Source organism: Petaurus breviceps, unplaced genomic scaffold (assembly GCF_028583685.1).
Source record: "Petaurus breviceps papuanus isolate PSGF00001 unplaced genomic scaffold, PetGlider_PUasm1.0 140, whole genome shotgun sequence".
Lineage (NCBI taxonomy): Eukaryota > Metazoa > Chordata > Mammalia > Diprotodontia > Petauridae > Petaurus > Petaurus breviceps.
Window position 1 is genome coordinate 311,321 of NW_027185698.1, and position 12,664 is coordinate 323,984.

Sequence of the window (12,664 nt, forward strand, 5' to 3'; positions counted from 1 at the left end):
CTTATTGGAAATGCTTCTAGCTTATCCCCATTACATATAATACTTGCTGATAGTTTTAGATAGATGCTACTGATGATTTTTAGGAAGACTCCATCTATTCCTATACTTTGTAGTGTTTTTAATAGGAATCAGTGTTGTATTTTGTCAAAAGCTTTTTCTGCATCTATTGATATAATCATATGGTTTCTACTAGTTTTGTTGTTGATATGATCGATTATACAGGGTAGTCCATCTTAATAAGCAAATTTTTCATGGAAAGACTTCAGCTAAAGCTGAAGCATTATATTCAATTCTGTTCTTTGATTTCATATTATGCAGGTTCCTAAAAAACCTCTTTTGTACATAGTACCTTTGCATCCCTTTATACCCCACCTCTGCCAAAAAAAAAAAAGTTGAGAATCATTTCTAGAAAGTATTTGTTTTATCAGAATGGAGAGGGTGAAATATATGAGGGGAGAGATTTCATATATTCGGTTTGTAGAATTTTGTTTAAAGAAGTGAAATATCTTTTGTTGTTTGATGTTAATGGTTGTATTCTAAAAAATGAAATAGATTATACACTCCTTGAGAAAAAAGATTATGTACATATATATATCCACTGACTTTATAAGAGCTAGTGCATAAATTCAGTATGTTAACTATCACATAAAAGAATATATAAATATATAATATTATATTAATTAATAGTAACACATAATATTTATTCTATAATAATATATTATAATATTAATTAATATATAATAAATAAATATTTAAAAAGTCATAATAATAACATGAGGCTAGGAGTTAGGAGACATGGTTTATTAGGGATACAGTAAAATCAGAGCCTTGTATGCTTTTAAACTGCTTGATTTCCAAAACAATACTAGACATGTTTATTCCAAATTGCATGATTTCTTTTGTCTAGTTTCAATAGTAAAAATGGTTCTTATTTTTTATTATAACTGTTTGAAATATGTTTTATGTACAAACACATGTTCTTTAGAACAACATAAGAATTATATCGATTCCATAGTTATAAACAAAACAAAATTTTAAAACACTGGTATCTTGAGCAGCCAGCCATACGTGGCCTGATTTGACTTTAAAACCTTAGTTGTTTATTTTAAGTTGCAAAAATTTTAGAAAAAGGACAAGCCATATGCAAATAATAATTTTTCCTACATTTATTCAACTGTAGTGCCTATACTTCTAAGGAAATTATTGGACTTTTAATTTTGATCATAGTAGGTAAACCTTTTTTAAGACCCCTGCCATGTTTACCTCCAGCCATGGTGACATACATGTCAGAGTAAAAATTTAGTAAAGGACTTACTCTACATAGAGTGTATAATTGCTGAATGTGAATTATAGACATGATGTGTAGGGTAAGTTTTGATGTATAGGGTAAGTTCTTATTTGGTTCTATGTTTGTGACATGACTGTTTTCCTTTTAACAGAGAGAAATAGCTCGGAAACTTGCAAACCCTAAGCAGCCAACTAATCCTTTCCTTGAAATGGTCAAATTTCTTTTGGAAAGAATTGCACCTGTGCACATTGACTCAGAAGCCATCAGGTAAACTAGGATATATGTTGTTAATCTATAAATATTCTGTTCTGCAGTAAGTGGCCAGCTGTGGACATACTGTGCCCCTTTAAAAAACTAAACAGAAAAGTTCCGTTTCCCTTCTGAATTAAAAATGTGGACATCTCTTTAATACAGAGTAGTACTCTTTTATATGGGCCTAACCAGAATTTGTGGACTACTTGAGGAAGATATCTCCCTAGATGTAGTTCTGATTTTACTTTATTTTATTTTTTTTGCTTTTTGGAGGGCATTTGGGGTTAAGTGACTTGCCCAAAGTTGCACGGCTAGTTTTTGTGTTAAGTGTCTGAGGCCGGATTTGAACTCAGGGACTCCTGACTCTGTAGTTCTGATTTTAGTCAAAGTTCACTTTCATCAGGGAAATTCTCATTTAAAAAATTGGACTATAGCTAAGTTAACATTTCTCTAAATGATTTTGAGTCATATTATTTCATTTTCCTTTTAATTTTTATTTTAAGCCAGAGGCTCTCTGGTTAGGAGACAAACCATGAATTTTTTTTTTCCTTTAGTCAAAAAAAAACGAAAGCTTTTTTTTCTTTTAATCTGATTTTAGTTTTCAGTATAACTCTGAAGCATTCAGTTGGAAGAGCTCTTAGAGACTGCCTTGTGTTTTTATGTTGAAATAATTATCAAAGCATGGCTTAAATACATGTTCCCTAATCTTTAATTTACCCATCAGCATTCTCAATGACATCAGTTCCTACAACTGATATTACTCCAGTATTTTTTTTTTTGGAGGGCAGTTGGGGTTAAGTCACTTGCCCGAGGTTACACGGCTAGTTTTTGTCCGTGTGTGTTAAGTGTCTGAGCCTGGCACTGAACTAGGGTCCTCCTGACTCCAGGGCCGGCGCTCTACTCACTGCTCCACCTGGCTGCCCCATAACTTTAGGTTTTTAAAGTTTACAAAACAACTTTGTAAAGTTTTGAAGTCAGTGTACAGTTTTATCATCCTTCTTTTGCACATGAGGCTGTTGAGACTCAAAAGACAAAATAATTCACCTGTGGTCTCAGAGCCATGTCTCAAGCCCAGGTCTTCAGATTCAGTAGCCAGGCTTCCTCATATTTTGAGGGCTCCCAGCATATAAATAATGAGAACTTCTTTTTTAAGCTTCCAAACCTCATTTCTACTCATTTAGCCCATTGCTTTGGAATGTCTGCTAACCCATAACTGCAGATCTCCTCCTTGCAGTTTCTGATCATCAGTCACAATAAAGGTCAATTGGGTTACCTTTCCAAACTTCTGTCCAGTGAATTGATCTAAAGGACACTAACAAAATATAGGTGATTCAGGAACTTGAAGAAAAAGTTCTAGAATGCTACCCATGAGAGTACTAGTCAGTTATGTCTAATGGGACCTTGCATGAGAATAAATAAAGTTTGGGACTATCTCTAAAGGCCATGTTGTGAGCTGAGACCTTCTTTTTAATCTACTGATAGCAGCTAATTCTAACATTCTCTAAAAAGAGACTTGGTCCAAAAAGTCAGCAATTATGATAGAAATATAGTTTGCTTAATTTAAATGGAAAGCAAAACCAATTAAATAAGCAAAGAGGAAATGATATCTTCATTAAATAAGAACTATCAAGAAACAACTGATAAGATTGAAAACAACCTTCATTTTTAAAAAAAAGTGAATTAAAAATTGCTGAATTTTAATTAAAAGTATCTTTTTTTTAATAGTAGATCAATTTTATAAGCAACCATTCAGTTAAAAATTATCTGAAAATTTTTTCCAAGGTAAATTGGAATATAATTATTTGTGTATGCCTAGTTAGTTATACATTTAAAAGAAAAATTTGTTCACTATTTTGCATTTTTTATAAAGATTAACTTGCCTTTCATCAATTAAATAGTGACAAGAAATATACAATTAGGACATTTTACTATAGAATTGAAAAAAAAAGTTCACAAAGCTAAGCAAATGAAAGGAAATTAATCACCATAATTTAAATACCCAAAGTATTATAAAATACAATTTCCTCTAGTTTTTAATTTAGTTAAAAATATAGTTTTAAGAATCTATTGATGGGGCAGCCAGGTAGCACAGCGAGTAAGAGCACTGGCTCCAGTGTCGGGATGACCTAGAGATTGAATCCCGGGTTCAGATACTCAGCACCACACCCAGAAATAACTGGCCGTGTAACCTTGAGCAAGTTACTTAACCCCAATTGCTTAAAAAAAAAAAAAGAATCTATTGAGTATTTGCTGGCACAGATTATTTTGTAAAATTTACAGGCTGTTTAAATGAAAAAGACTGATTTTTGCTCTTACAAATTTTTTAAAAATCTGCCTAAAATGGGGCAACTAGGTGGCTCAGTGAATAGAACACCAATCCTGAAGTCAGAAGGACCTGAGTTCAAATTTAGCCCCAGACACTTGACACTTAACTATCTGTGTGAACTTGGGCAAGCCACTTAACCCCAATTAGCTTTCCCCCCTCCAAAAAAAAATCTGCCTAAAATTTGGATTGTTAAATACTTTATCTTCAGTGTTTTAGGGTACTTGCAACTAATCTGGACTTTCTTCTTTGATAGTGCATTAGTGAAGCTGATGAACAAGTCAATAGAGGGGACTGCTGATGATGAAGAGGAGGGTGTGAGTCCAGATACAGCCATTCGTGCAGGACTTGAACTACTTAAGGTATCTTTATTATGAATTTTGTTCCTATCCTTCGTAACAGTCATAGTAGAATCAAATTCATTATTTCATATTGAAGAGATGCTATAAACCAGTAATATTGGCAGGCATCTATATAGTGTTTATTCCAAGTAGCAAAAGTTCTGTTTGTTGCCATAGGTGATTTAAAGTAAATTTAAAGCCTGGTCTCTGCTTCCAAGTTAATTGGAAATATAAGAATGGTTAGAAGTAAAGGATAAACACATGGGAAATATAAATGCCAGTAATAGTATTTGACTAGTCAGTAAATACCAAACAAAATCAAAGAATTGGCAGATCATAGTTCAAATGATCAGCAGGTCTTGATGGAGAACATATGACAAGTCCAGTCTTAAAGAACAAATAAAAGTTTAATCAATAGAAAAAATTAATTCTAGCTACAGAAAGATTAGGTGTGAGAATGAACGTTACTTGTTTTAGAAAGTGAGGAGACCAGTCTGTCAGGAGGAAAGGTTTGTTATTAGGGATTAATAGGAAAGAAAGCCATTACTTCTGTACTATCTTCTGTGCAATGCTCAGGCATTTGGACTTAGAGCCTGAAGGCACCAGATAGAATGCTTTTGAATAATTCCTAGTCAAGGAATGATGGTTTTTTATTAAGGGTAATTTATCAGTGATGTGTAAATTGGCAAAGAGTGCAGAGAAAGTGGAGGCAGAAAGTGTAGTTAGGCAACTGTGGCAATAACCTCTGTATAAAATGATGTAGGCCTTCATTAAGGTGGTCACAGCAATAAGGGGATTGTGAGAGGCATGAGAAACATTTCAAAGGAAAAAACAGGCAGAATTTGTAGACATACAAGAAATACAATAGAAAGGGAGAGTATGCAAATAAAATAAGATTTTAAACCTAGGTACTTTGTAAGATAACAACTTCTTTTTATAGTGACTTAAGATGTAGTGAGAGCTTTCCTCTCAACAATTTTTTGAGGCGGGTGCTAAGTTATTATCATTTCCATTTTATAAATTAGGAAACTTACTTGTGATTTCATAACTCATAATGGTTTAAGGCAATGGTCAGACCTAGGTCTCCTGACTCACTCCATATTCGGCACTCTTTACTACACCAAAAAACACTATTGAAATATTGGAGGAGAAACTATAAGAGGTAGTTGGGGAGTGGGGAAGGTAATGAGTTTGGTTTTGGACAAATTGAGTTTTAAGTTATCAGATATCCAAGTGCACATCATAGTGTCTTTGTCTCATATCTGCCACATACTGATTTTGTTATCCTGGGCAAGTGGTTTTTTTTTTTTGTGTGTGTGTGTGTGTTTTTTGTGTTGCTGCTTGCAGAAACGGAAGAGTTTCCTTAACTAGGAGTTCTTTATACCAATGATAGCATAGGTATAACTGCAGAAATGTCTATTTGTTATTTGTAAATATGAGACTTGTACAAGTGATAGATGATTGTTGGAATTGTAGGTTTATAAAGTATGTGGAACACAGCTTTTCAACATGAATACTATATATTCCATATCTTAAGTTACCAGTGACTCCACTGTCCAAGATTCTTTTTTTATTTGAAAAATACATTTTATTGATATCTTGTTTTTATATAACCCATATTTCATAATAGACCCATTATATTTCATAATAGACTCTCTCCAGAGAACCATATGCCCAAGAATAAAAAAGAGTAAAAGCCATTTAGCAAAACTAATTATAATATTTTAAAATCTGACATATACATTTTATTCCACTTCCATAGCACCCCCCCTTCCCCAGGAGAATCTGGTTGTTGAGGTACCTTCACATATTTCTCTTTTTTATGTGACACCATGAATCTGTTCATACACAACTAGGTTTTTAAAGTATATATTAAATTTGAAATAGTAGTTCTAACTCAGCTCTGCTTTGTCTCCTTCCCAACTACCTTTCTGCTCTCTTCTGTATTTTAAAATATTTCTTTGACATTTCTGTTTCATTGATATTTCCATTCTTTCTTTTCTCTTTCATATTATTGTCTCTCCCCTCTTCCTGTTCCCTCCCTAATTCTCCTCACAACACCATGGAAAAGCCCTCGCATAATAAATAAGTATGGTTAAGCAAAAAAAAAAAAATACATTTGGTGTTTATATATACACCAAAAGTATACATGTCATGTGTTTAAATGTATATCTCATTCTGCATCTCTCTGCCAGGTGATAGGAACTGTCTTCCAGAATCATGACTGGTCATTGCATTGATCAGCACTCTTATTTCTTTCAGAGTTGTTTTCCTTTACATTATGTAATCAAAAAAATTGGTCTTCTTTTTCTACTCATATCACTCTGCATCCATCCATACAAGTCCTCCAAGGTTTTTCTGATTCCATCCCTTTTCTAATTTCTTAAGACACAATAATATTTCTTTTCATCCATATACTGCAATTTGCTCAGCCATTCTCCAGTTGGCAAACTGTATTCTTTTTCTCCTTATCAGGGATGGGGTATTCTATGGGTTTGCATGATGATTAAGATGTTTATCTATAGAAGTAACAGTCATTCAGATGGTTAGAGATGTTCAGCATGTATTCTGTAAAGACTTTTTTATTCTCCAAAGGAAATATCCTAGTTTTTTCAGCACATCTTTGTATGGTATAGTATCCAACCCTCTCACTATCCCGACTGTCTTCCTGGACATTGTCCTTCCCAAACTATAATATCTACATCCTAGATGAGACCTGTTAGGGCAAAGTGCAGCAAGCTCTCTTGTTCTGGATGTATTGCTATACTTAATAGTCAAATAGTGTGTTACCTTTTTTTTGTTGTTGTTTCTTATCAATCTATGGTGAACTTGACCTATCATGAATGTGTAGTTCACTACCCCCTCCTCCCCACATATTTTTCATACAACAAAACTTCTGTATTGCCATGCCTCTTTCATCATGTATTTTTAGATAACTTCTTAAGTAAACCTTTAAAACTCATCTAATTTTATTTGGCCCTGCATTCTAACCTACTCTAAGATTTTTTTTTACTACTTGGTTATGTTTATGTTTAGGTAGTAATTATATTAGGTAAACCCTCCCCGCTTTGTGACATCTGCAAGAGTGATAACTAGTCTATCTTTGTCTTTACTTAAGTCACTGTCCAAAAATGTAAAGCAGCATGGTGGCCAGCATTAATTCCTGGGGCCTTCCACTAAAATTCCTTCCAGATTGATATCTAACCATTAATGACTGGCTACTCTTTGGGTGGGGTCACTTAAACCAGTTTTGGTTTGTTGGGTGATTTTAGGAGGTGTGACAAGAGGTTGGCAAATTGTCTAGGATTTGGTGCTGCATCATGGGTAAAAAGGATATTCAGAATAGTGACTAGAAATAGAAGGTATAAAAGTAAATGATTTCATAAGATCACCAACTTTTTTTGATAGTAAAGCACATTTTTATCAGTGTTTTTCACAATTACCAAGGTCATGGTACTATCTAGTAAATGTATTGAATGTATATGAAAGACTTCTTTTCAGGTTTTCTGCTCAATTTTAATTTAGTTTTCCCTTTGACTCCATTTAATCCTAAAGGAATCTAGGATTTCAGGCCTTTTTACGCCCTTCAATGTTATAATTTGGTATGTTGTTGAAAGATAATAATTTGAAATATTTGATTAGTCAGAATCTCAAAAATTATATTTTAATATTATAAGGACGAATATTTTATGAATACATTTTAACCCAATAGCTTATTTCTAATTTCTTGTCCCATTTTTCCAAATTTATCAATATTTAAGTTCCTACTTTGTGCCAAATATATATATTTATATATTATACATTATATATTATATATTCATATATATTATATATTCATATGTATAATATATACTTATTCATCTAACCCTAAATCATTGCTTAGTTAGTGAAATTTATTCACTGATTCTGTAACACCCTCCAGTTAATTTTGTAGTACGTCCTCTCAAATAAGTCAACTTTTTAGAATATTTTTAAAATTTTTGTACAGCTTTTTAAAAGTTGGCCTTGGTTTTTGTTTTTGTTTTTTTAGTTTGTTTGGTTTTATTTTTGATTTGCAAAATTTTAATTTTTATTAAGCACTTACGAGTGTGTAAGGCATCTTGAAAGCCACAGAGATGAATAAGTTGTTCCTTGCCCTCTAGGTGGTTATAGCCTTGAAGAAGAGATCTTTTGTACCAAGGTTGCTTTTTTAAAATTTTTATCTTTTCTATATTTGTAGGAACTTGAAGTAGATATATAATTTAGTCAGTAAAACACATAAATGGTGATGTACATGCACCTGAAGCCTATGAACTAACTTACATTATGCACCTATCATATATCAAGAAGATAGCTGAATATCTTCAAAAATATTATATACTTCATGGGGCAGCAGAAATGCTTAATTTTTATTCCTGTGGCTGATAGAAAAAAAGTTATTTTTGAGGCAGCAGAAATAAAACAATAACACTTTGTTGTAAGAAATCCTAGAGAAGAATAGAAAAAAAAAGCAGGTGTCCAGACTTCACTATGTTTCACCATCACTCAGTTTTCTCCCAATATCAGCCAATTCTGAAAAGGCTATCATTACTTGTAAAAATCAGGACTTACATTTACAGACCTTTTGGTCAGCTACTTGAAGTTTTTTACATCGATGACTGTAAAAGTTCCCACACTTACTTTTCTTTTCCAGATAGTTTGATAGTTAGGCTTTTTCAGAAGGGACCACCTGTTCCCTATCTCCTCTCATTGACTCTCAACAAGAATGACAAGTAATTAACTCATCCCAGGGTTATTTGTGGTGAGATGGTGATTGGGAAACTGAAAAACTTTTTGCTCTTTATTAAGTGTCTGATGATTCACAGTATGCCAGATTAGCTGCTCAGAAATTTATGAAAGATATGGTCAGTCCACTTTAGGAGTTTATAATTTGTTTGGGAAGATAATTGCATAATGCCTAGAGCAGTTGTTTTCAGGCAGAGTTGGGCTAAATGATCTCTTATGGTCCATAATGACCACTGTCTTCAGTGACAAGATGTATACATATGCAGCAGTGAAGTTGTGTAAAATATATTTAATTAAAAGCTGTTTTTAGCATAGGAAAGTTTATTAAAGTAATATTAGAAGGGGAAGCTATTCATAATAATGTTCATATTCATAATTCTTATCTGTAGTTAATGTGGGATCTATTGTTTTAGCAGTGCCTTTATGACTTAAAGCATAATCATGAATATAAATATAATTAAACTAACTTTATGATGATTTGAAATTATTTTGAGCATGTAAAATGTCAGAGCTTTTCTTTCAATTCATAAGTTTCTATCAGGATTCTTTTTGTCCATTCTAGTTTGGTTGAAATTCATGTGTTTTTAATTCTTTTCTTGTTCTGCTTTTTTCACTTTGTATTCATTACTTCATAAAGGAATTTCCAGCTTTCTTGATATTCCTCACACTCAGTAATCTTTATTATATTATACCTAACATCACAACAAGATACCACAATTTTTTTTTAAACTATTCTCCCTTTGTTAGGACATTTAGATATTTTCCGGGTTGGTTTGTTTGTATTAGTGCTGTAAAAATCTTGGAACAGATCTAAGAAAAAATTTTCCTCAGAAAGGCTACTTCTTTAGACTCCCAAAGTTCTGAAGCCTTGCTTAGTTCTGAAGGCCTCTCTGGAGCTGGTGCCACATTTATTTTTTTGTTTCATTAATACCTTCAGGCAATAAAGAAATTATTGGTCAAAAATATTCCAAAAGTTTTCTGTTCAATCAGCAGCCAATTGTTACTATTTCAGGGTTGAGATTTATTGCTTTTATTCATTTCTGCCTGGTTGAGAGATGTGAAGTGGTAACTTAAAGTTGTTTGACTTGATGTCACTTTGATTATTTATGAAGCTCAGCATCTTAAATCAACTATTTATTTCAGCATTTAGAAATTAACTCTTCTCTCTTTTTTTTTTCATAAGCAATCAGGGTTAAGTAACTTGTTCAAAGTTACACGGCCAGTTATTTATGGGTGTGGTGCTAAGTATCTGAGCCCAGATTTGATCCCCTGGTCATCTTGACACTGGGGCTGGTGCTCTTACTCGTTGAGCCACCTAGCCCCCCCTCTCTTTCTCTTTTGATGCTTTATTATATATTGGGCGAGAGAAACTTTGATTGTTTTTTTTTAAACAGTTCCTTAGGTATTTTAGATGCCAAGTTTTTTCTTTTGCTTATGCTGATTTGTTGTGCAAAATTTAAAACTGAGCAAAACTTCAGTTTTTTAATGTAGTTAAATAAATCTGTTTTGTTTCTTATAATTCTCTTTGCTGAATGGGGAGGATTGGTTGGTAATAATACTACACAGTTGAGATGAATCCATTATTTCATCCTCTATTTTTCATAGTTTTTTGTTTAAATGCTTAATTGTATCATCCCACTGAAATTCATTAATGTAGCTAGTATAAGAATTGGGCCGAAATCTATTTATTGTTTAAATACCAACCAGTTTTCCAAATTCCTTTGTTGAATAACTAATCCTTTCCTAAATTTAATCATCAGCAGGTTTTTCAAACTCTACTCTTTTCTATGTAGCTAATTAGACATCCAGTGGCATTTTACTGTTCTTGAATTAATTTAAATATTTAAAAGTTTAATACCAGATTAAGAGTTAAAGGTAACTGGCACATAAATTGTGCTTTAATATTTGTAAAGGACTTTACTCATATTTAACTCATTTGTATTTCAAAACAATTCTGGGAGGTTGGTTCTGCTGGTTTTATCCCCATTTAACAAATAATTCACCTAAGATGAAGGTAAGTTGAATTACTTATCCTGTGGTTACTCAGCTCCTGTCAAGAGGCAGCACATATACTCATTTCATGTCCAGCACTCTGTAATACTACATGGGTGTTTACTTGGGTGGTAGTGGTGATGATGGTGGTGGTAACATTGGTGATAAAGAAGCAGGATTTGTTAAGTGCTTACTCTGTGCAAGGCAGATAATGTGCTAAGCAAAAGAGACACAGATGTGGAAATCAAGAAGTTACTGTATTCATTCAAGTTTCTACATTGCAGGCAAAAAAATAGTACTCCACTTTATCTAAAATATACCTGCCTTGATGAAGGTGCATGAAAAATTTGAGAGGCTATGTTATAGTTAATATACCCTTCCCATTTCCAAATGTCTCCACTTGAGTTATTTGAATATCCCTGTTGTTAAAGGTACTGCTAAAAATTAAGTAAATTGTTTAGCTTTTAATCTTCTCTACTGTAGATTACATTTTTATTCTGGATTTTTATTATTGTCCATGCTCATAAAGCATTATGTCTGTCATACAGGTTCTATCTTTTACACATCCTACCTCGTTTCACTCAGCAGAGACATATGAGTCCCTGCTGCAGTGCCTCAGAATGGAAGATGACAAAGTAGCAGAAGCCGCCATACAGATTTTTAGGAATACAGGACACAAAATAGAAACAGACCTTCCACAAATAAGATCGTGAGTTGCTTTCTTTATATGGTATCCTAAAACTTCACTGCTAGCATATGACTGAATCATAATTATTGTCTTCTCCCATTTTCCTACATATATAGTAGGTTAGCCTCAGTTATTTAGCAGATTTCTTTCTTTCCTTTTGCTATTTCACTGTCAGTTACCACTTGCATCAAAAGCTAACTAGCCAGAAGAAATAATAAGTTGACAGGTTTTTACAAATTAGACTTTTATTTTTCCATTACCTTCTCGATTCTTCATTATCATGCATTTGAGGCATACCAATTGTCATTCATTTTCTTATTTTAGAAACAAATGAGAGAAATAATTGCAACCATAATTTCTTGAACAATTGCTTAAAAACCATTTTATAAAGATCTTTAATTAAAAAGCATCAAATTCCCATATCATTCATTTAAGGGTTCTTATAGGCTGTCACATTTTGTGAATAGTAAGTAATTCACATTTATATAGTATTTCGAGCTTTTCAAAGTGTTTTCTCTAAAATAATCCTGTGAAATAGATAGTCCAAGTATTATTTACAAATTATGAGTGAGGAATTTAAGACTTAGACACTTAAACATCTTGTCCATGAACAAAGTTTAATGAGTGTCAGAGCTGTAATGCAACGCTAATGCCTGATCCTTTGGAGCAGGAATGATAGGCTAGAACCAGATTGTTCTGAATCAAATACTTTTTTTTTCTTTTTTAAGCAATCGGGGTTACGTAACTTGCTCAAGGTTACACGGCCAGTTATTTCTGGGTGTGGTGCTAAGTGTCTGAGCCCAGATTTGATCCCCAGGTCATCCCGACACTGGAGCCAGTGCTCTTACTCGCTGAGCCACCTGGCTGCCCCTTAGAACCAGATTGTTAAAAGTGTTAAATACCATACAGAGGAATTCATATATTCTATGGTCAGTGTGGAAACACTGGAGCTTCTTCAATCAGGGAACTAGTATGTTTTGACTAGCATTCTAACAGTATCAGCATGGCAGCTGCAT

At 33.1% G+C, this 12,664-nt stretch overlaps 1 protein-coding gene across 3 annotated transcripts in view; it reads left to right on the forward strand.

Annotated features, from left to right (window-relative positions):
* PDS5A (PDS5 cohesin associated factor A) overlaps positions 1–12,664 on the forward strand; it is a 171,430-nt gene that overhangs the window by 115,483 nt on the left and 43,283 nt on the right. For all 3 annotated transcript variants that reach the window (XM_069068169.1, XM_069068179.1, XM_069068186.1), the window contains 3 exons: positions 1,440–1,555; positions 4,120–4,225; positions 11,509–11,669. In XM_069068169.1, the coding sequence (XP_068924270.1) occupies positions 1,440–1,555; positions 4,120–4,225; positions 11,509–11,669 (383 nt within the window). The remainder of the gene's footprint in view (positions 1–1,439; positions 1,556–4,119; positions 4,226–11,508; positions 11,670–12,664) is intronic.